General features: G+C 47.8%; 1 protein-coding gene across 1 annotated transcript; it reads right to left on the reverse strand.

The window, feature by feature from the left end:
- Window positions 1-2,135: 2,135 nt before the first annotated feature.
- Window positions 2,136-25,144, reverse strand: LOC121271659 (serine/arginine-rich splicing factor 3-like). The gene is made up of 5 exons (XM_041177777.1): window positions 25,023-25,144; window positions 19,467-19,682; window positions 18,189-18,332; window positions 8,708-8,800; window positions 2,136-5,920 (listed from the first exon to the last, which is right to left on the reverse strand). Exons 2-5 carry the CDS (start codon window positions 19,673-19,675, stop codon window positions 5,893-5,895), a joined length of 474 nt encoding a protein of 157 aa, XP_041033711.1. The 5' UTR covers window positions 19,676-19,682; window positions 25,023-25,144; the 3' UTR covers window positions 2,136-5,892.

Raw genomic sequence — 25,144 nt, forward strand, 5'->3', positions numbered from 1 at the left:
TTTAATCCAGGTCAAGCTGCTAGCCACTTAAATCAGAATAAAAATGCCACGGGTTGTTAATGCAGTTGTGAGCGCAAAATAACTAGTAAGCAAGTTCAACACCCAAGTACAGAAGTGGAATTGGCTACAAGGAACAGCTGAGGCGAATAGCAGATGCATTTAAAAGAGGAAGTTTGGGTGAATACATGAGGATGGAGTTACAAGAGGAATGGGATGAAGCCCATGTGGAGTCTGTACTGTATATTTTATACAGCAAAGATTATATTTTAGTGATTAGGCCGTAGGGAACATCACTGCTGTAATGGGAGGCACGAGAGTAAAACTTTGAACGGGGATAAACTGCTCCACTTCCCTAACAAAGCAAAAAAACATTCAGAAAGTCAGGGATAATGTAAAGTCAGCATCAGCGGCCCTTAAAAACTTGCCCTAGGAAGGATAGAAGAGTTGGAAGTAATTGAGTAACACTGACAATGAGATGTTTGTAAGGTTGCAGAAAACAAAGATAGTAGTGAACTAGCAGGGTTAGGCAACTTATATATACTAGCTCACATATAAGGCTGCCAGAATTTGCAGGTGTTAAATCATCCTGTTTCAATTTGCACTGTTCTTGAGGTTACAAATTAATCTGGCAAATATCCAGAAGCATGAAAAGGGCAGTGGAGTTGCAAAATTACCCCATCCTTCTATTAGACAGGTACAAAGGGCAGTCAAGGAGGAGACTGAAATACAAAGAGAAGTCATGCTTTAGTCAGAGATTTTGATCAGTTTTGGGCAGAGAGTTCAGGAAGAATATATTAGCCTTGGAGGAGCTGCAGTGCAGATTCATCCGTTTCCAGTTCACAGTTAAATTGGGAGGACAGGTTGCATAAAAATGACTTGCATTCCTTTGAGATTAGAACCTTGAGGATGATCTCATTGAAGTGTTCAAAATGTAGCATAGCTAGGAAGAAACCTCTGGTTTCCTGCGTTTCCCCTGGTGGGGGAATCAAGAACAAGGGAGCATAGCCATAAAATTAGAGCCAGGCTATTCAGGAGTGAAATCAGGAAGTCACAGAGCAGTTAGAAATCTAGGTTAGAAATCATGAGGCTGTGGCCTCAAGATGAACATTAATGTATGTTTGTCTGGGTAAGGTTATTGTGCTAAGGCAGACAAATATAGTTGAAGCACGGATCATCTCTTCACTAGCACCCCCGACAGAGCACCAAATCTACAGGATTAAATACATTTCTAAACATGATTGCTTTCCGGTGTGGCTTTAGTCCTCAAGTTTTCACTTTCGCAGCTCCTCTACACGATAGAATAAAGCTAGTGCATCTTTTCTTTCAAAATTTGTATTAAATGATTTTTCTTAGTGCTGTTTCAAATACCTTTGAAGCTTTACCTCTAGAAGTCAATTTTAAAAAGGAACAAAACTATTTTGATTCTACTAATTAAAACCATGATCTATTGGTTGATGTCAGTATTGCTGGAAAACAAAAGGTGATTAGATTTGTGCTGCTTGCTGGGAGACACTTGTTTATCTGCTAGATCCTCTGAGCTCCAAGGCATATAGTCATCTTCCCCAACTTGTGCTTTCCCCTCATATACTTACCTAGCCTCCACTTAAATGCATTATCCAATCTGCCTCAACTTCTCTGTTGTAGCGAGCTCCAGGTTCTCAACAATCTCTAGATTCTGAATTCTGAAGCTTCTTCTGAATTCCCTATTAAATTTCTTGGTGCCTGCCTTATATTGATGTTTCTGGTTTTGATCTTCCCCACTTTGAAACACTTTCGGTCTACTCTAACAAAATCTTTCAGAATTTTGAAGATTTCTGATTTGGCCACTCCTCAGCCTTCTCTTTTCAAGAGAAAAGAGACTGAGCCTGTTCATCCTTTCCATGTAGGTATAATCTCAGTTGATTATTCTACCTGTGCAATCCCAGCACTGAATGCTACTGGGTTACTTAACAGTGAAGGGTACCATAGATTGGTGAAATCCTGGACGCATACATCCTTCACAGAAGAAATTCAGAGGATTGGAGGCCATGAGCAGCTACTGTATCTTCTCTTGGCTCTAGGTGCAACTTTTGAATAAAAACATTTTAACAGGCCTGTTCATAAACAACTGCAAACAATGCACTAAAAGACAGCCGGGATTTTAATAACTTTTTATGGTGAAATCTGACAAACAGAACAAAAAAAAATATCAAAACATCAATCCAGCTCACATCAATAGTCCTTTCAAAAAAAAAAGTTTGGCTGTAGATGTCCAGTGACATCCGGAGAGCTCTGCTGTGCTTTGCTGATGCCACAAGATAATCTCAACCGTACAATCAAAAACTATTTTCTTAGCATGTCACATATATGGGTCCATCAACTTTGTATTCTAATACTTATGCAACTTAACCTAGCACTGGGTCCATAAAAAAAGCAAGAATCTGATTAACTGAACAGCTTGTACAACAGCAAGAAAAGAAAAACTTGCAAATGTGCACCTGGACATTTTGACTCCCATAAAGCTTTACACAAAATGAGGTTAAGTTGTCTTGGGGTAGGGTTTGTAAATACATAAAACAGTTCTAGGTACTTCTCTTTATCCAGGGTTGTCACAGCAAGTATACCATAACATAGCTAAACTCCCAAGTACCAATGCAGAAGTTATTTAAAAAAAAAAATCCATTACTGCGATAAACATAATGAGGTAAACATGGTGCTTAATAAGCAAACTCTGGAAACAAAGGGGAGCAAAGCTGTGAGCATAACTGCTCCCATTTAATTATGTTTTTAATCTAAAATTGGCCCACAGTAGTAAGCACATTGCAACAGTCTTTTCCACAGTGCCTAGCTGCAGAAATTCTATCCTTCCAAACATGCCATCCTTAGTCCAATAATAAAATAGCACTGATGGTTTAGAGACAATTCTTTTGCACTCCATTATCAAGATATTGCCTATTTAATGGCAGGCCAGAACTCCAATTTTTGGAATGGCACTCAATGACTAGCTTTTGTGGCTTTTCCTCTAGCAATAAACTATACAGGCTGTGGGCTGAGGAATGTTAGAGTATGTTACAGCTAAAACATTCTATACAGGTTCCCTAACAAAGTGACAGGCTTGGTGTACATCTTTAGAATTGCCACTTAAAAATAGGCTATTCATCTTACTCCTAACATAGTGAAACATGGAAATATGTATCTCAAAAACAATGGATTCATTTGATGACATCAATAGATGCAATCCACGTTTTTGCATGACTTCAGAGTTGGGGAGAGAAGGCGTTTGGAAAACAGAATTAAAACTCTTAACAGAACTGTTGGAGTGGCCTGGTTTGATTGCTGAGAAAAGAGCTGCTTTAAGTCAAGGCTAGACTGATCTGCCAGTCAAGCTGTACTTAATTGGGTTTGCCTAGTAATCCCTGGGCCAGCTTTTCCTTCATCAACTGTTCTTGTTTAGCAGATGGAGAAGTCAAGTGAGTTTACTGATCCTACGTCCACATGCAAGTCACTGCTGACACGAATGGACCCAATACTTTGGTACTTGCTGTAATTCTGTAATTCTATCAACTTGAGTTAAGACTATGGAGGGATAGCAGCTTACTGTGGATTTGCAATGTTCGTACAGGGCTGGGAATCGTGCAAAGAATACTGGTACAGCTGCCATTCCTATGTCCAATGCCTTTTAACTAACTGCTTTGGGGATCCCCAACATGAAAGAACATGCATTATTGGGGAGAGGTGACGGTACATTCTCGTCTTCCTACATCAACAGGTTTTGCATGAGCATTTTCACAAGAAGTAGTATTTGCATACATTTGCTGTAGCGAATAGGGATTTGTTGAAATTTTCATTCTTCTGGAGAATTTACTGATAATTTAAATGCGATATCCAAGCCAGCAGAACAATCACCAATAAATTAGTTGCTGCAGCAAAATTTTAAGTCCATGTGTCTTCATCCTTACCACCCCTTTATGCAGGCATATTGCTGAATAATAGTAACAAGTGCTAAATTCCATTTAGAACTCTACTGTTAAACAGAAGAACATTTGATAGCGAGTATGTTGCGTCATTCAATGCAACACCAACTGGCTGCTGTATATCCATTAACAGGTTCTCATCAGACAGCAGCATAAAGGCATGAGGACTCAGACAGTGAGGAGATATTAGCTTGTACTTTGATTAGGAGTAATGTACCTCCACTTAGAGATTTGGCCTTGGAAAGAACGAGCTGGCCTGCTGAAAACAATAGAGTACGCTAACTTGATCAAAGCAAAACAATGGTTGTGCTGTGATTTCGGCACCACTGGATTTTTCTTTGTGTCAATTTTTAATCGTCTCTTCTGTCCAAGCATCAACTCAAACAGAAAGATAACATTAAGTAGCCAGCAGTGAGGTGTAACATGGGCAAAACATCAAACGTATACTGAAGGTTTGCAGCCAAATGGTCACTACAAGCAACTGTTATTGAAATAAAATTCTACTACAGGCAATGGTACAGTTGTTCAGTGAAGACTTTTGCACTACAGTATCAGCAACAGTTTGAAAGGAAGATGAAGGTTTTGAGCAGAGCTTCTGTAGATTTGGAAACCACTAGAAAAATGAACACTGGTGTGTCAGCAACATCTGTTTCAGCTGTATGACAGGCTGTGGCGGTCAACGTGAAGTATCTCTGCCAGAGGGCTGCCTTCAGCACCCAATCTGTTCCACACCCAAATCATGAATTATCTTTGAAAAGAAATCCTTTGCTGGAATGCCAGGGGAAGGCTTCAAATGAAGAGAAGCTGAAGCAGACAGAACCTACTGATAGGCATCGGGCAGGAGGGCCCTTAGAGTGCCTCAGTGGGCTATCATTAATTTCACTGTAGTTGGTTACTTTACAGGACGGGAATATTACCTCACGGGTTTGGAATCAGCGGCATGTACTCTGGTTCTCCTGCTGCTACCAGTGCCTAATGGAAAAAGAGGAAATCTCCATCTTGTAAAAGCCCTGAATGTGGATTTTGCCAGAGGCGGTGTGACTAACAGCAACTAGCAGCATGCTGCACGCCCCCGGTACCATACATAAAAACAACAATAATATGGCACATTAGGTTTTGCCCATGAGCACTGTAACAAACGCTGACCAGTTCTACATCGGCCAGTAAAGATCTCTGCCTCCTTCCTCCAAGAATTCCTAAATTTTTGCATCAAAATCAACTAGTAGATAATGAATGTTCTCTAATCTCCCCTTCTCTCAACCCCAATCTTATCTGTCTCTCTACCCCAAACACAGCGTTCTCTCCTTACTGGGCTCAACGCAGACAGATCTGATAATGGCATACTCTTTATTTCCTCTCAGTTGAAAGCTGCCTCCCCCTCATCCAAACTCAGGCCTAAAGGGTTATAGGTTAAGAAATAAGGTAGTTCAAAAGTATGAATTTAGTACATTAAGTGGCTACTACATCTTACTGAAAACACCTCATTTCCAGTTACAATGGCCTTTTGTTGCACTCTAATATGTAAAATATCAAAAGCACTGAAAGGGAGTCTTTGAAAACCTAGAGATATCATTGGGTATGGAAAAGAAACAAGTTATTAATAACTGACTAACAACAAATAAAGTTTTGTTACTGTTTAAACACTGGTCAAGAACCCTTCTCTGGGGAGTAGTATCATTTTTCATAGCTTTTGTGTCAAGTTTTTTTTTTGTCTTTGTTTTTTAAAAAAAAAGTCTCAAAAATTGTGGAGCTGCTAACTAAAGCTCATATTTCCAACCAGAATAAAACAAACTACAGCCCCGTCCCCCCACAAAGAAATCCATTCTCCTCTCTCTGCTGCTTTTCAATCTTCACCAGTGGTAGAATTGCAGGAGAACCACAGGCATTTTTTGTTGCCAAGAGGTGTGGAGAGGAGAGGAGGCTGTCTCCACCGCTGATACTACTTCCTCTCAATGGAGCGGGAGCGACTGCAGAGAGGGGAAAAAGAAATCAATCACAAGGTTGAAAACATAGACAAAATGGGGTTCAAGAGTTTCTTTAAACACTACCATCCTGACTCAAAAACAGGGTTTCTCGAACTTAGAAAGCATTACTGGAGTTCTAAGTATTATCATTGTCTAGTTTTGGGGTGCTAGAGGACTCAAAGTTGGTTTGTAGATGAGTGTATATGAAGACTCTAATACACTGGAAGACCGTGCACGTTGTAAGTTGGCCTCCTGGCTTATAAATTATTGACCAGTACACTAATGGGATTGTGCAATGGGTCGAGTGTTGTATATACTTTAGAATGTTAGTGATAATTCTCACTGGTGGCAACCACGCTGACCTCTCAGCACTTGTCAAGTTCACGATAGTGTTCAGGAGCTCAACTTTTAAGGCCATGCTGCAAGAACTCAGGGACAACAACTCGCATTTATAGAATACAGTTAAAATTTCCAACTTCACAGGCATATCAGACAAAATTTGACATTGTGCCACAGAAGGTATTAAGTGACCAAAAGCTTGGCCAGTCGGGTAGGTTTTGAGGAATGTCTTAAGGCAGGAGATAACTGAGGGGCATATGGAAGAATTTTAGAGCTTAGGGACCAGACAGCTACAGACAAGGCTGCCAATGGTACAGCAAAGAAAGCCAGGGTTGGACAAAAGACCAAAGGAACAGTCACTCTTCCTCCTGGGGTCCTACTTAACATGATGGCTACCTAACTAACAGCTCCTCAGAATATAATGAGTAAACAGTCAAACCAATTTTCAGGCAACAGTGCCACTGATTTGTGCTTAAAAACCAAGATTGGTACCCTCCTGCTTCTGCTACATTCCACCTCTACAGTTGGAAGGTGCCCAGGGTTGCTGCCACATGAGACTGGTTGGCAGAAACTGTTCTTTGTAAACATAACCGTATAATTTTCACACTGTGCAGCAGAACCAAACTCTTAATTTCCCTTGCCTTCCCCACCATTCATCAATTGTTTTTAATTACAGGCTTCTGTTATCATTTGTTCATCGGTATGCACTTAGCTGCTTGTTGTGACAGCCCCTCTGCAAGCTCATCAGCAGCAAATTGCTCAACAATTACAGCAAACAAGTGGTCAGGGGCAATCTTAAGATGAGCTCAGTCTTCCACTGGATCAAACGCTGCACAAACATCCACAGAATCTCGCATAATTTAGTCCTCTGTCTCGCCTTTCCATGTGAGTTTTGAGAAATACAATGTTACTCACTCTTTTTTTAAAATTACTGGGTGTGAAAAGCGTCCGGGTGGCATAGGATTATATTTCACACGGCAGCAAAATCTTTCAAGACTGACAAGGTCACCTAAGTTGACAACCACCACCTAGAATACATTCACACGGATATTCTGACATGGACTTAAACAGGGTGTTGTTATAAGCCTGTGCACTATAACAGCCATTTTCCCATTTGGTGCAAGTTGGGGTGCAGGTTTGAAACGGAGATGAGAGTAGTAAGGTCACCCCTGAATATTCAATAGTTGTCAGTCTGACAGGGACCTAGTAGAGGCTCGAGAACAAATTACCTGACTTTTCCCTGACAATAGGGTGGTGATGAGACAATAGAAGTGGTAGGAGCAGAAAAAGGATTTTCTTTAAATATCAGAAACACAGCAAAGAGAGCATTTTAAAATATTTCATTCCAAGTTGTTTAGGTCTTTCAAAAAAATTTAAATTCCAAAGGGATTGACTGGATTGAATTCTATGCACACGTGAGCTTGAATTGGCAAAGTATTTTAACTCCCTCCACTGGGTTTGTTGTCAGCTGCGTCTGCTGCCAACGCCGTGTATATGCAGTTGTAAGCGTGGCTGCTATCTTTACAGGGGCAACATGCAGCAGGGTGTGCGCGTACTAATCACAAACTGGAATTACAAATATTACAATGCCGGCAGCATCAAGTTAATATCTTTTACTAACAGGAAGCAATCTCTTTATAAAGTTTGCAATTGTTACCTCCCCAGTTTCTGAATCTCTCACTCCACAGCCTCTTCCTATTAACCTGGGTCTGCCATTGAGAACAAGCAGCAGAGTTGCAGCCATCACCAGGTAGATCAGACGCCTCCCCTCTCTCCTGATCCCTGGAAACTGCAGGGAGACCACACCGTGACTGCATGCTCACTGCAGAGCTTAGAAACTGGGTGAAGGATCCAAATAAGATCCAACTGGCACTGTATCTCCTACAAATGGCATCACTGGCTTCTGCGCATGCACAGAAAGGTAACGGTGGCCATGTTGTACAGCCACCTTGAGCTAGCAGGAGACACAAGTGTTTTTTTGTCTGTCTTTGCCTCTCCTCTCCTGAAGGGCCTGACGATAGGGTCCACTTCTGCGTATTCTGGCATTGCAGCCAAGCTGCCTAGGCGGTGAGGGGTTTAGTGACAGCTGATGCTTAAACGTGTGTGCATGTTCCAGCTACTGGATAGTGATAAAGCAGAAGGCCTGACTGATATTTTTTATTCTCCATCAATCCAAAAAGATGCCGAGGTCAATTGTAGGATGGTATTAATTACAGTTTAGGAGGAAAGGTCAGGGGGATATGTGATCATTGTGTTGGCAATAAAACAGCAACAAGAAAGCAGGTTGCAGGCTTTCCTTTGTTGCTAGCCCTTATGTATCTGGCTGTGTTTCCTAGACTAATTCCTTTTCCAACACACAACAAACCAGGAATCAAACCAAAGGAACCTTGTTGAACAGTATTTCTCCCTGGGGAAGGAACCTGCAACAAGATATTTAGCAACGCTACTAACCTGTGAGACCTAGAAAAAGATCTTGATGGCTCTCGCCTTTCTCTGTCCCGAGAAATAGACCGCTCGCGACGCCGGTTCTCTCTCGATCGAGACCTGTTGTGGAGCATACAGTATAGGATTAAACAAAAGCACAAGGCCAACCATTGCCAAGTGCCAGAAATCCTGTTACTCGGGGACGATAACACGAAGGGAGCTTATAAAACATGGAGCAAAACCCATCAAGAGTGAAAACTATCATGAGAGTTTAAGGTACAACCCATACCAGAGTTACACAGCACCCCATTTTACTACCACTAAATGTTGTCAGTGCACTCTCTGAATAAATCTGCAAACACATGCAGAGATGAGCAATTTGAAAACATATGTTTGGTTGGACTCATCCATATACAGGGGCACAATATAGCTTTTAAAAACAGTGTCAAATAGACTTTGGGGGGGGGGGGGGGGGGCGCATTTAGAAACAAATTCACTAGCAATATTGGTGGTAGCATTTCACCTCCAAGTCAAAATTACCCCTTTAGCTAACCATGATCAGGCAACCATTCTGAAAACTGAGTTGAAAAAAAAAATTTAGTTTTTATTCCAGATAAGAGCACTACCACCATTTAGTGGTATTTCATTAACATTGTACAAGATTCCACTTATATTAAAAAAATTCTGGGGTAACTGTTCTCTTGGATGAGGTAAATTTATCCCAATTGCCCTCCCGTTATCTCTACAACAAAGCCCAGTGCCCAGTGTAGTCAATGGGAGCCCTGAATAGGCCAGTAACCACTTGAGGAGCCAATACGTTATTTCAAAAAAAAAAATACCCCTAAATCTACTCATTTCTGCTGTGCTTCTTCCTTAGAACAGCAAACCATGGGCCCCTCACTGCCAATCAAGATAGCCAGGTATGTAAGGGCCAGCAACAAAGATTCCTGCAACCTGTTCTCCTCCTTGTTGCTATCTTATTGCTAACAGAATGTTCTTACCCATTGAACTTCCCTCCTAAACTGTAACTAATTTTATTGTGCACACTGTTCCTCTTTGCTAAATCCTCAACACTACTGCCTACTCTAACTCATTCATTGCCAGGAACTCAATGGGGGAGCTCCTGAAACCTTTCCTTTCTCACGCAATCTCCTGGGTTTAAAAAGCCAAGTTGAGCATCACTTATCTGGGAATTTATAGTGAAAATTAGATAAAAGGAATGATCATTACTCATATTTCAACGTTCTGCCTTATTTGAGCACAGAACACTGGATGATTTACCATCACGAATGCTATTACAACAGCTCCATTTAATGTATTAAAAATTCTGCCTGACTTTGCCCATGAAATGGTAAATCTTTGACCCTGAACCAATGAAAGGTTCAACATTCCTTCCTCTGCCCCTCATTAGTTTTAAAAGAAGGTATTAGGATCTGAGTGGTCAACTGGCCATTTCTAATCAGTGATTGCTTTCACCATGACTACAAGCATCTGGGAGCAGTGTTCATACCACACACACTCAACACAATTGGTTTGGCAGTCGGGACCCCTTCCCACAAGGATCATCTCCAGGACCAGTGTTTAAATGGTCTTTATGGAGAGTTGGGCATCTCCAAACGTAGATTCATGCCCATCTATTTAATCAATTACTGGGACCTTAAGTCTTCTTCACCATGACAAAATATTAAGCAACTTCAAATAAATCAACTTGTTTGAATTAAGTCAGTCCAGTGACCACTGTGCTACCAGTGTGCTGTAAGCTCAGTAATAATCAACACTGGTAGAAGTCACAAAAACATCCATGACTTGGGCTACACTGCCCTCCTAGCTAAAGGACTCATTTTAAAATAAAGCCCATCTTGGCCTGCAAGCTCTGGAATGTGAAGCAGGGCTGTGTTGACTAATTTGGTTTAGAATGGAGTGTCCCATTACTAAAAAGATCCATTGAAAAGCAGCTTGTCTGTCACAAGTGCATCCTGAGACTATTGACATCCCAGCTTAACAACTGCCAAACACATCTCAGGATTTTGCAGGTTATTGGGATAGTTTCATGGAGGCTGGGATGTAATCATGCAGATTAGAAAGGTGGGGGGAAAAGCAGACATTGCCGATAGGAGTCAACTTTTGATACCAGCTAGGACTATGGGTTCAAGTGCCAGCCTCAGTGGCATTTACACTCTCTGCTCATCCAGAAGAGTGTTAATCAACTCTAGACCAGATACAATTCCCAAGGAATTCACCAGAATGCTGCAACACACAGCTCAAACAAATGATGGGATACATGGGCAGCCCCTCAAATACGTAATTCCTCACTTCATGCCACTTCAGGCAGCTGGTGTATGAAGGCCAGGTACCTTCTCCAAAAGGGAGAGGAAAGCAAAAATTACAGGATGTTAAGTAACAGGAGTCTCCCAACTGGTATATGGAAATTGTGATAATCTAATCATCAGGCTATTTTCTTTTTGTTGGAAGGAAGAGGAAGAAGGCACAGAATCCCAGCTGAAGAATATTTCACAGCTGGACGGGTAATAGGTTCAGAGTTAGATCTACAATAGGCCTGCTGCCTGGGGCCACAGGCGATGGGAAGATAGGCAGCAAATGGTCTCCAGATAACACGGAGCTGTTAGGTCGCCTCGCAGGGCTACTCTCTAGGTTGGGTTTTGCAGCATTTTAGGTGTTTCTAAATTGGTGTTAGAACACAAATCAGACTAACTGGAGAAGTTGAAAGTCGAGTAAAAACAATATGGAAACACACAGCAAGTCTATCCATCGGCACCCAAGAAGAGACGTTAAATCTTTAGGTGCTCAGCCGACATGGAAACTGCGTTTCTCCAGCATTTTATATATTTTTTTAAGGGAATAGTCAGGGAACAGCATTGAAGAAGTTATTTCGCATTCCAGAAATTGCAGGCATGAGTCCATGGCCACCACACTTGGATGGAGGTGTGAAAGATCTCGGAGGGGAAAGGGTTTGAAAAATTGCTAAGAATGGAAAAGTGGTGACGGGAAGAATACAGATTGAATTCTCTAATGAAGACATAAAAAGCAGATAAAACTTACTAGAGCAGTCAACATTATAGCAAATCAACAGCCGTCTGCGGGGCTTGGCATTTGGCGATGGTGGTGTGGGGAGGAAAAAAAAAAAGGGCCCTGACAAGCTGGATTCATGCACGATGTATAGTGTAGAATTATAAAAAAAAAGGTATTAATTTATCTGCTGTGTATTGGCACGGAGACCAATCGAAGCAGCCTCTTTTAGAGTGCGTTGATACCAGATTACTGCCGATGCAGGCCTTGGGTTTGCAAAGGCTGACGGACAACCACACCCCACTGGTGGATCGAGAGGATTTCGGATGGTTATTTTTTTTCCCCCGTTGGCTGTTTGGTCGTTATGGCTGCCAGCAGAAACAGTAGAGAAGGGATGGTTGTTTTAAACAGCGTGCTGGGGTACGCAGGAAAGGACCCAAACTTGCCGGTCGAGCGGTTGGTCATTCGGTTGCACACACTCACAGACACACGTGAATGCTGGATATTTGAAGTGTGAGCCGTTGTTTAGATTGGGGCGCGCTGATCCCCCTGATGTAGACGCAACCAGTTGATTGGCTAATGCAGACTCGGAGAAGTGGACGCTCTCAGAAAAGGGGGTAGGGGGTGAGTGCGTGGGTTTCAACTGCACATTTCATCAAAAGAAAAAAAAATGCATAGAAACACCAGTTACTATCTAACCAAGTACGGCCGAACTTCATTTAATTTAACTTTTAAATACATACATCAGTATTAGATATAATCATCCAACACTGATTTAAAACCAGAAAAAGAAATTCTAGTAGATAGGTTTTGTCACAGTATCAAGTGTTGAGTCGAAACATTTGGTCTATTCTGACTCTTTCAAAGATGCTTCAAACTTTTCCCCTCCCCACACCTCCACAACCTTTAAGAATTTCCTACATTTACAAGACACTGCATTCACTCTTCTGTTATTTGAGGCAATCACAAAGCTCTACTAGGATGACATGCACGTATTGGCAAGTTGATCATTCTAACATTTATTTTCAAGTCACCACAAAACAAGTTTGGAAGCAACAACATGAAGTCTGCCAGAGACTGGTTCGACTCAGCACTGATTTAAAACCGATATACAAGCACAATAAATATCAGGGCCAACGCCCTTGTGATTCTCAAAGACCATTTTAGAACCAACTAGAAACCATGAGGCCAGCTTTCAACCCAGGGTGGAACAAAAAAAAAAAATCTTTGAAAGCTAACATGTTCCATATTAAAACCCGAGTGAGCCAGATTGTCCCAAGTTTGATCCTTGGTCTGTGGTGACTTAACTGGTCTCAGCTGCGGAAACTAAGTCCTCCACTGGCCTTAGTAACTCTGGGTAAGGGAGGAGTGAAAACAAATTGGCCAGGTTTTCTGCCCTTAATCGTTATCCAGCAGCCTTTGCCAATTGTGGCCTGATCAGTTGCAATTGTGGTACACGTCACGGTTAAGTTGACAAGAGTGTTGAGCAAGCAAGCACTGCCATATAGTCAGCATTCCGAGAGTGGCCACTGAGAAATACATTGTGTGGGATGTAGCCTCTGATAAAAAAATTAGCAACATTGTCTTAAATGAATCCAAACTTCACAAAGGATTTGTTCATAGAAAACATCAAAAACCCCTTGAAAGTATGCGAAACAGTACAATAAATTACACAATTGTAGATAAACTTGCACAGCTTTCTGCTTTAGATAATGTAGGATCCTTTTAGCCAAATGTACAGAAATGTAAACTCAGCTGAAAGGTTGCACAGAGAATGCATCAGCTTCACATTTGTGTAACATTTCGGCCTGTAATGTCTTAACAGTAAACCACATTACTAAAACTCCAGCATCATCCTTAAATAAAAGACCAAACCATTAGATCTAAGATATTGTAAAGAAAATACAATTGTTATCTTAGTAACATATTGAAGAATGCAGCTGCTTGACCTTCGCTTCATTCGCTGTCCTGTTGCAAGCAGAGACAATGAGAAAAACTAAAGAGAAAACTGGTGTAACTTGGCAGAGGTAACAGGCAGTATTGTACAGCTGTATCTTTTTTTTAAGGTTTGGCTTAAGGAGTGGGTTGATCAAGGTTCAAATGAATGATTCTAGCTTCCTGAATATATTTTAAAGCTGTAGTTTGATTGGGATCAGGTGTCCTCTTAAAATTCCCCATTTCTCACATAGTTCTTTTGCTACTTATTACTAAAAAGAAAGCCCCAAGGGTAGAATAAAGGCAGTAACAGGGTGAATCTGAAATGCACCTTACTAGGTAGTATTAAAGGACGAGATTTCCATGATAGATGCTCCAGTCTTACGTACACCCTCTGTAATTAAGGGAGCCAAGAAGTTATTTCCACAGGAATTCTTTCCAAAATAGAGCACAATTCCACAACCTCGATATAACCTACTGCACAACACTCAGAAACCTGGCAGGGTGTCTCAGGATAACATTGGCTACAAGAGCAAACAAGCCCAAGGGAAAAAGTCACCATGAACAGAAATTGAAATAAGGTAAAAATCCAGGTTTTAAGTGCAACTATCTCAAGTGGAAGTTGCGTATCTCTCATTTACCTGGGGCATACATAGCAAGGTGGATAATTTACTCTCAAGTCTGTGCCAGTGTTGCTCTAAATCAACTCCTTGCAGATTTAATTCTGCAGAATAAAACTGACAACTTGGGGAAGGCTAAACCAATTCTCACCACTGCACAACCTCTTTTTTGAGTCAATTTTCTCCCTAAAAGGCATTCTGAGTCTTGCTGGCACACAGTTCCACGGCTGGCAGCAGTCCTCTTCTACACCTTCATGTGTGAACCGGGATTGTTGAGTGTTTTAGAAAGTTTGACTGTGGAGTATGTCTGCAGTTTAGTTGGTAATAGGTAAGGCAAATGGAATGTTGGCCTTTATTTCAAAAGGAATGGAGTATGATATCAGGGAAGTCTTGCTAAAACTATACAAGGCACTAGTTAGACCAAACCCAGAATACCGTGAACAGTTTTGGTCCCCTTATCTAAGGTAAGATATACTGGCACTGGAGGCAGTCTGGAGAAGGTTCACTAGGTTGAGCCTGGGTATAGAGGGATTTTCTTATGAGGAGAGGTTGAGTAGGTTGGAGTTTAGAAGAATGAGAGGCGACCTTCTTGAAACATATGATTCTTAGGGGTCTTGACAGGGTAGATGCTGAGAGGTTGTGGGAGAATCTAGGACCAGAGGGCATAATCTCAGAGTAAGGGGTTGCCCATTTAAGACAGAGATGAGGAAGAATGTCTTCTCTCAGAGGGCAGTGAGTGTGTGGAATTCTTTTCTGCAGAGGGTTGTCTATTCAGCGCTGAGATAAGCAGATTTTTAATCAGTAAGGGAATCAAGGGTTATGGGGAAAGGTCAGGAAAGTGGAGTTGAGGATTATCAGATCAGCCATGATGTCACTGAACTGCGGAGCAGACTCGATGGGCCAAATGGCCTGCTTCTGTTCCTACGCCTTATGATCTTGACCTCACCTGATACCTGCACATAATTTCCAGCAGAGAGATTACTAAATAGCAATCAAGAAGGAAGGAGAACCCTAGCTGATTCTCCCTTTCACTTTAAATCTCATGGGCACAAGCCTTTTGCTCAAATTGAAATGGCTTTCCAAATGTACAACATCCTGAAAGAGCAGAAATTACTCGAGGTATATTCACTGCAGACACAGTGTCGCCTGATAACCAAACCATTTGTTCTGGACCAGAAGCGGGGCATCAATGACTCATCATCTTGTGCAAACATCATTATGTCAATAACGCTAAGTGCGACAATGGTAAATGCTGCCATAAGAGAATATCACCACTATACAGCCTGCACTATAAAATATGAGAGCAACTTCCAGCCAATAATCTCATCTCAAGGCTCTGATGTCAAATAGGTAACTGGCTTTCACTGTAATTTATGAATCTGAACACTTTTTGCCTTGAAATTACTCTGAACGTTACTCAGCAAGAGTGTCCAGAAATAAAAATTCAGCCCACCAGTTAATGCCGTACGTTGTCCTAATAACTCCATTTAAACAAACTTTATTAAAATAATAGGGCATAGTGGCCACTGCCATGGTGCTTTAGATCCTACCTAAAGCTTCAAAAGCCCTCCACTTGCAAAAGTAATTTGCTGTAGTCCTTGGAATGCTTCACTGGTACTGCAATCCTTTACTGTACTTTGTACAATGTACTATGCAAAGCTTTCAACAGCATCTCCATCAACCTGAATGCTGTCGATGTGTTGAGACATTGTCAGTTGTTTTTTTTTAAAAAGGTGGGGTGGTTAGAATAGGAATCTGAAAAATGTGGGTGATGCATTTTGCTCAACTTAGGATGAGCCTTCCTATGGTACAGGGCCAATACCCTCCTTTCTACCAGGAGGTCAGTTCTGAAGGAGTGGCAGATTTATACCCAGGATCCCTTCAAGAATTTCAAGGCCAATTCACAAGGTCCCAACACTGGAGTTAAAATCTAGTTCTTCACTATGTACATGAGGCAATTTGTGATTGATAACAAAAACAGAATTACCTGGAAAAACTCAGCAGGTCTGGCAGCATCGGCGGAGAAGAAAAGAGTTGACGTTTCGAGTCCTCATGACCCTTCCACAGAACTTGAGTTCGAGTCCAAGAAAGATTTGAAATATAAGCTGGTTTAAGGTGTGTGTGTGGGGGGCGGAGAGATAGAGAGACAGAGAGGTGGGGGGGGGGGGGGGGGGGGTGGTGTGGTTGTAAGGACAAACAAGCAGTGATAGAAGCAGATCATCAAAAGATGTCAACAACAATAGTACAATAGAACACATAGGTGTTAGAGTTAAAGTTGGTGATATTATCTAAACGAATGTGCTAATTAAGAATGGATGGTAGGGCACTCAAGGTATAGCTCTAGTGGGGTTTTTTTTATTATTATTATATAATGGAAATAGGTGGGAAAAGGAAAATCTTTATAATTTATTGGAAAAAAAGGGAAGGGGGAAACAGAAAGGGGGTGGGGATGGGGGAGGGAGCTCACGACCTAAAGTTGTTGAATTCAATATTCAGTCCGGAAGGCTGTAAGGTCCCTAGTCGGAAGATGAGGTGTTGTTCCTCCAGTTTGCGTTGGGCTTCACTGGAACGCAAACTGGAGGAACAACACCTCATCTTCCGACTAGGGACTTTACAGCCTTCCGGACTGAATATTGAATTCAACAACTTTAGGTCGTGAGCTCCCTCCCCCATCCCCACCCCCTTTCTGTTTCCCCCTTCCCTTTTTTTTTTCCAATAAATTATAAAGAGTTTCCTTTTCCCACCTATTTCCATTATATAATAATAAAAAAAAACCCACTAGAGCTATACCTTGAGTGCCCTACCATCCATTCTTAATTAGCACATTCGTTTAGATAATATCACCAACTTTAACTCTAACACCTATGTGTTCTATTGTACTATTGTCGTTGACATCTTTTGATGATCTGCTTCTATCACTGCTTGTTTGTCCTTACAACCACACCACCCCCCCCTCCACCTCTCTGTCTCTCTCTATCTCTCCGCCCCCCACACACACACCTTAAACCAGCTTATATTTCAAATCTTTCTTGGACTCGAACTCAAGTTCTGTCAAAGGGTCATGAGGACTCGAAACGTCAACTCTTTTCTTCTCCGCCGATGCTGCCAGACCTGCTGAGTTTTTCCAGGTAATTCTGTTTTTGTTTTGGATTTCCAGCATCCGCAGTTTTTTTGTTTTTATCTAATTTGTGATTGATGATGTGTGACAATGAAATTTACTGACAGATTTCGGTACAAATTATTCCATGTTATTAAATTAATTGTCTCTTTCATATTGGCTACTTTGGATTCTTCCAGTGGTATTCAACCAGAAACTCAATAGGCTCAATTGCAGAATGTCACTAATAGGTACAACATCTCAAGGTTGAGGTAGATTCAGCCAGGTGATGAAACAGCTGTAACAGGGATTGTCGGACATGAGAGCATTGTAGTAGTATATCAGTGCATGTAATAGGGAAAGAGGGTTACTGTATATACAAACCACAGTAGCAGCTTCCGGGACTACTTTTTTTGAGAAAAAGCACTGCAGTTAAATTAACTTCAGAGACTCTGAGGATTAAAGTGAAGTCACTGACTACTCTTCACCTAACAAAATAAAATCAAAGATCCCAAACATACGTAGACTGCAAACCAAAGGCCTGTGTGTCGCTGACAAGTGTTATGTGGATATACCGATCAGGACGGTAGTGTCAAAATATTCAGATCCGAAGATATTATTGTGCAATGGTCTCTTTGGTTTCTCAAATACTGCAGTTATGTGGTTCTGCCCCACGTGATTCCATCATTTCAGTGTCCACAATCCCACCTCCTGTAGTTCTCAGACCTGATATAGACTCCTGCCCAACCTTGTACCCATTCCAGCTTCCATACATGTCTGTCAGAAGGGGAAAAAAATAATTTGTTACTATCAATGGGTCCACTCTCACCTTGAGTAACGTCTACGTTGTGGGCTGCGATGGCGATATTCATCATAACGCGGTCGTCTAGTCCAGGGTGGTGGTGGCCCACGGTAGCGCTTCCTCCTTTCACCAGAGGACAGCTCCACTCGGACACGAACTCCACACAATGTTCTGCAATTGAGAGATCAGCATTAACTGCGCTGGAGCCGCAAAAGAATGAAAAAAAAAACGTTCTGGTTTCTCCAATGCAACTGAACCTCAGCATGACAGAGCACTCGTCAATCCTCAAGAGTACGACAGTGTAACTGCTCTTTGATGAGATTGGTTCCAAATTCCACTACTGATAAAAATTTAGAACATTTAAGTACGTACGGTTATCTTAGGTGAAGGCGCTGCCTTGTCTAACACCAAGTCACATAAAATATAAGTTCCCTGGTTTGAGTTTTAGTCTGTGCTCTCATAGCTCACCTCAGTCAGAGCAACAACTGAACAACAATTAGTTTTAATGTCCATAGGCTATAGAGGGAAGACATTACTCCAAGATCACTACTAGTGACATCAACTGCAAAGTGGATCTACGTGGATGCGAGATGAGAACAGGAACCAGGGTGGAGTAGCCTAACGCTTTCTGTTCAGGTTCATACATAAAGATAGCCACTTAGGTGAGGTACAGAAGGGTACTCAGCACTAATGGAACCATGACTTGAAAAGAATCAGTGCTCTAGAAGGGACAAGAGAAAGCAGAGAAAATCCAAATCCTGAGCTCAAAAAAAAATATTAGCACTGAATTTCTATCAACTGCTTGTCAACAATGATCGACAGAAGTGTTCAAGGCCTCATCAATCTCAACCAAACTAAACATTTATATGAGACCTTTATGAATCTAAATTACCTTTGAATCTCAAGCATTCCCACAGCCCTCAGTCCCTGTTTGCCCCACCAGAGGATTTGTACCATATCCTAGGAAAGCTGCAGAATGTCTGCTCCCATCCTGCCTGTGACCAGCAATTTCAAAGCACGACTTGTAGGAGGAAGAGATATTTAAAAAGCACAAGCACGCATACACAGACAAATTCCTTCAGGATTTTGGGTCCTTGCAGTTAAGTTTCTTATTGGCATAATTCACACAAACTGCTACTATTTTACATTACTGTCTCCAATAATGAAGAAACTAGATTGTGCCTAAACATTTGATAACTGGGAGTGGCAGAGCTTCAGGAATTTAGTATTTAAACCTTTGAGTACATAGATATACACAGTGCTCGCCTCAGAGCCCCTTCCCTTCCACACACGTGCTCACAATACCTGCCATCCAACTCTCGTACGGCATCTGCTGCATCACGGGGGTCCTCGAATTCGACAAATGCAAAGCCAGGTGGGTTCCGTGCAACCCACACATTGCGCAGAGGCCCATAGTAGCTGAATGAGCGCTCCAGCTCGGTCTTGTTTCCATTGGTTCCGAGGTCACCCACGTAGACCTTGCAGTCAAGCGGACATGAATCACGACGCATCATCGCTCAGCTGTTAAAGTTTTTATTTTAAAAGAAGAACAGAATAAATCCAACATCAGGAGGCGCATCCCTTATGTAAATTACGCTGCCTATAAAGGGCTTTCATTGTTCAAGCACAACACTGATACATTTTAATATGTTGCAACAAATTAAGTTTAAAAAAAGAAACAAGTCAATACACTTGAATATTCTCCGAAAGCTTTTAACATTTACTTTAAAAGATCGAGGGCATTCAGGCTAAAATGAGTCAGCCCATTTTTAATGTTACGCCTGAATTTCTCAGACTCTCTCTGTTGATTTGACAAAACCGCTGCTGCTCAATCAACATAATTTCACCACCAAATGCAAAGCGCAGCTTATGTGAACCTGAGGCTCAACGGGACTGTTACATTCGCTGAGGCCCACCATATAATTTGTGTCTTTGACTGCATCTTTATGGCATCAGAACGAATTGCATTATAAACTTCAGAGCTTCCATAATTGCATTTCCATGAAACATGCTGTGCCCAACATGCATAACTAATGGTTTGATGGCTTCAAACTTTAATTTTTATGCATAAAGAGCTTAGAGAAGGAATATTGCATAAATTTAAAAGCAGAAGTGAAAAAATTGCTGGAAAAACTCAGCAGGTCTGGCAGCATCTGTTGAAGAGAGTTAATGTTTCGAGTCCATTGGAACCCCGAATTGATGTGTCCCACAGGCTACAATTGTTAATGTGAATTTCCGCTTGTTGGTGCCTGCTTTGACACTCAGGCGTCTGTTAACAAGTTTCATGGGAAATTTAAACAAGATCGACATTGCTATTGGCACAACTTGACAGTTATGGTTTTGGTGTTTCAAGAAACTTTGGGTCACAGGGATACAGTTAAGGGCCTGAAACATAGGATTAAACCTCGGATTATGTACAAACTGTTCAGTTGCTTCAGGACTTGACGAGCCAAGAAAATATCTCAGTCTTTATTACTTGATCATTATTAATAGGCAGTAGCAGTGGACAGCAGTAACATAGAGGAATGAATGCATTCGGATAAATACTTCATTATTGTAAGAAATAAACATTGCTAATACTTGAGCCACCATTAAACCAAATCCAGTTTTGGGATAATATGGGTGACAGATCAGAAATTTGGGCTGGGGGAGGGAGAGCTGGGATGGGGCAAGTTGGGGGTTGGGAGATGAGGAATAGAAAGTGGGAGGTTTTGCTGTGAGAGAAATGGGAGGAAGGGGAGAGGGGGAGAGGGAGAGGGGGAGAGGGAGAGGGGGAGAGGGAGAGGGGGAGAGGGAGAGGGGGAGAAGGGGAGAAGGGGACGGGGACGGGGGAGAAGGGGACGGGGACGGGGGGAGAAGGGGACGGGGACGGGGGGAGAAGGGGACGGGGACGGGGGGAGAAGGGGACGGGGACGGGGGGAGAAGGGGACGGGGACGGGGGGAGAAGGGGACGGGGACGGGGGGAGAAGGGGACGGGGACGGGGGGAGAAGGGGACGGGGACGGGGGGAGAAGGGGACGGGGGGGGAGAAGGGGACGGGGACGGGGGGAGAAGGGGACGGGGACGGGGGGAGAAGGGGACGGGGACGGGGGGAGAAGGGGACGGGGACGGGGGGAGAAGGGGACGGGGACGGGGGGAGAAGGGGACGGGGACGGGGGGAGAAGGGGACGGGGACGGGGGGAGAAGGGGACGGGGACGGGGGGAGAAGGGGACGGGGACGGGGGGAGAAGGGGACGGGGACGGGGGGAGAAGGGGACGGGGACGGGGGGAGAAGGGGACGGGGACGGGGGGAGAAGGGGACGGGGACGGGGGGAGAAGGGGACGGGGACGGGGGGAGAAGGGGACGGGGACGGGGGGAGAAGGGGACGGGGACGGGGGGAGAAGGGGACGGGGACGGGGGGAGAAGGGGACGGGGACGGGGGGAGAAGGGGACGGGGACGGGGGGAGAAGGGGACGGGGACGGGGGGAGAAGGGGACGGGGACGGGGGGAGAAGGGGACGGGGACGGGGGGAGAAGGGGACGGGGACGGGGGGAGAAGGGGACGGGGACGGGGGGAGAAGGGGACGGGGACGGGGGGAGAAGGGGACGGGGACGGGGGGAGAAGGGGACGGGGACGGGGGGAGAAGGGGACGGGGACGGGGGGGAGAAGGGGACGGGGACGGGGGGAGAAGGGGACGGGGACGGGGGGAGAAGGGGACGGGGACGGGGGGAGAAGGGGACGGGGACGGGGGGAGAAGGGGACGGGGACGGGGGGAGATGAGGAGAGGGGGACGGGGGGGGGAGATGAGGAGAGGGGGACGGGGGGGAGAGGAGGAGAGGGGGACGGGGGGGAGAGGAGGAGAGGGGGACGGGGGGGAGAGGAGGAGAGGGGGACGGGGGGGAGAGGAGGAGAGGGGGACGGGGGGGAGAGGAGGAGAGGGGGACGGGGGGGGAGGAGAGGGGGACGGTGGGGGGGGAGGAGGAGGAGAGGGGGACGGGGGGGGAGGAGGAGGAGAGGGGGACGGGGGGGGAGGAGGAGGAGAGGGGGACGGGGGGGGAGGAGGAGGAGAAGGGGACGGGGGGGGAGGAGGAGGAGAGGGGGACGGGGGGGGGGGGGAGGAGGAGAGGGGGACGGGGGGGGGAGGAGGAGGAGAGGGGGACGGGGGGGGGGAGGAGGAGAGGGGGACGGGGGGGGGGGGAGGAGGAGAGGGGGACGGGGGGGGAGGAGGAGGAGAGGGGGACGGGGGGGGGAGGAGGAGAGGGGGACGGGGGGGGAGGAGGAGGAGAGGGGGACGGGGGGGGAGGAGGAGGAGAGGGGGACGGGGGGGGGGAGGAGGAGAGGGGGACGGGGGGGGGGAGGAGGAGAGGGGGACGGGGGGGGGAGGAGGAGGAGAGGGGGACGGGGGGGGAGGAGGAGAGGGGGACGGGGGGGAGGAGGAGGAGAGGGGGACAGGGGGGGAGGAGGAGAGTGGGACGGGGGGGGGGAGGAGGAGGAGAGGGGGACGGGGGAGGGGGACGGGGGGGGGAGGAGGAGAGGGGGACGGGGGGGGGGAGGAGGAGAGGGGGACGGGGGGGGAGGAGGAGGAGAGGGGGACAGGGGGGGAGAGGAGGAGAGGGGGACGGGGGGGGGAGGAGGAGGAGGGGGAGGGGGAGGGGGGGGGGGGTGGAGAGGGGGACGGGGGGGGGAGGAGGAGAGGGGGAGGGGGGGGGGGGGGGGGGGGGAGGGGGAGGGGGACGGGGGGGGGAGGGGGAGAGGGGGGGGGGGGGGGAGGAGGAGGAGAGGGGGGGGGGGGGGGGGGGGAGGAGGGGGGGGGGGGGGGGGGGGGGAGGGGGGGGGGGGGGGGGGGGGGGGAGGAGGAGAGGGGGGACGGGGGGGGGGGAGGGGAGGGGGGGAGGGGGGGGGGGAGGAGGAGAGGGGGACGGGGGGGGGAGGAGGAGGAGGAGAGGGGGACGGGGGGGGGGGGGGGGGGGGGGTGGAGGAGGAGAGGGGAGGGGGACGGGGGGGGGGGGGGAGGAGGAGAGGGGGACGGGGGGGGGGGGGGGGGGAGGAGGAGAGGGGGACGGGGGGGGGAGGAGAGGGGGACGGGGGGGGGGGAGGAGAGGGGGACGGGGGGGGGGGGGAGGAGAGGGGGACAGGGGGGGGAGGAGGAGAGGGGGACGGGGGGGGAGGAGGAGAGGGGGACGGGGGAGGAGGAGGAGAGGGGGACGGGGGGGGGGGAGGAGGAGAGGGGGACGGGGGGGGGGGGGGGGAGGAGGAGAGGGGGACGGGGGGTGAGGAGAGGGGGACGGGGGAGGGGGACGGGGGGGGGGGGAGGAGAGGGGGACGGGGGGGGGAGGAGGTGGAGAGGGGGACGGGGGGTGAGGAGAGGGGGACGGGGGAGGGGCCGGGGGGGGGAGGAGAGGGGGACGGGGGGGGAGGAGAGGGGGACGGGGGGGGGGAGAGGGGGACGGGGGGGAGGAGGAGGAGGAGAGGGGGACGGGGGGGGGGGGAGGAGGAGAGGGGGACGGGGGGGGGAGGAGAGGGGGACGGGGGGGGGGGAGGAGGAGAGGGGGACGGGGGGGGGGGAGGAGGAGAGGGGGACGGGGGAGGGGGACGGGGGGGGGGGAGGAGAGGGGGACGGGGGGGGGGGGACGGGGGGGGGGAGGAGAGGGGGACGGGGGGGGGGGAGGAGGAGAGGGGGACGGGGGAGGGGGACGGGGGGGGGGAGGAGAGGGGGACGGGGGGGGAGGAGAGGGGGACGGGGGGGTGAGAGGGGGACGGGGGGGTGGAGGAGGAGAGGGGGACGGGGGGGGAGGAGAGGGGGACGGGGGGGGGAGAGAGGGGGACGGGGGGGGGAGAGAGGGGGACGGGGGGGGGGGGAGAGGGGGACGGGGGGGGGGAGAGAGGGGGACGGGGGGGGGGGGAGGAGGAGAGGGGGACGGGGGGGGGGGGAGGAGAGGGGGACGGGGGGGGGGGAGGAGGAGGAGAGGGGGACGGGGGGGGGGGGGGGGAGAGGGGGACGGGGGGGGGGGGAGGAGGAGGAGAGGGGGACGGGGGGGGGGGGGAGAGGGGGACGGGGGGGGGAGAGAGGGGGACGCGGGGGGAGAGAGGGGGACGCGGGGGGGGGAGGAGGAGAGGGGGACGGGGGGGGGGGGGGAGGAGAGGGGGACGGGGGGGGGGGGGGAGAGGGGGACGGGGGGGTGGGGAGAGGGGGACGGGGGGGGGGGGGGAGAGGGGGACGGGGGGGGGGGGGAGAGGGGGACGGGGGGGGGGGAAGAGGGGGGGGGGGAGAGAGGGGACGGGGGGGGGGGGGAGAGGGGGACGGGGGGGGGGAGAGAGGGGGACGGGGGGGGGGGAGAGGGGGACGGGGGGGGGGGGAGGGGGACGGGGGGGGAGGAGGAGGAGAGGGGACGGGGGGGGGGGTGGAGAGGGGGACGGGGGGGAGAGGAGGAGGAGAGGGGGACGGGGGGGGGGGAGAGGGGGACGGGGGGGGGGGGAGGGGGACGGGGGGGGAGGAGGAGGAGAGGGGGACGGGGGGGGGGGTGGAGAGGGGGACGGTGGGGAGGAGGAGGAGGAGAGGGGGACGGGGGGGGGGGGGGGGGAGAGGGGGGGGGGGGGAGAGGGGGGCGGGGGGGGGGGGGAGGAGAGGGGGACGGGGGGGGGGGGAGAGGGGGACGGGGGGGGAGGAGGAGGAGAGGGGGACGGGGGGGGGTGGAGAGGGGGACGGGGGGGGGGGGGGAGAGGGGGACGGGGGGGGGGAGGCGGGATTTTTCTAACTCTCCTCTGGGCCTGTGTTTCAGTCAATGGACAAACACGAGGTTTAACCGCGAGTCGGCACCGCCGCTCCTCCTTCCCCCTCTCCTTTCCCTGTCTGTGTTTTCGCTCTTTCTCCCCTTTCCTTACCTTTTATTTCTTTCCGCTCTTTACATTTACTCTTCTATCTTTCTCACTTTCTCCTCGCCCCCATAAAATGGCGGCCCGACCACTTCCTCTGATTGACAGCCGCTGCAATCAATCAGGCGCCG

The sequence above is a fragment of the Carcharodon carcharias genome, chromosome 31 (assembly GCF_017639515.1).
Source record: "Carcharodon carcharias isolate sCarCar2 chromosome 31, sCarCar2.pri, whole genome shotgun sequence".
NCBI lineage: Eukaryota > Metazoa > Chordata > Chondrichthyes > Lamniformes > Lamnidae > Carcharodon > Carcharodon carcharias.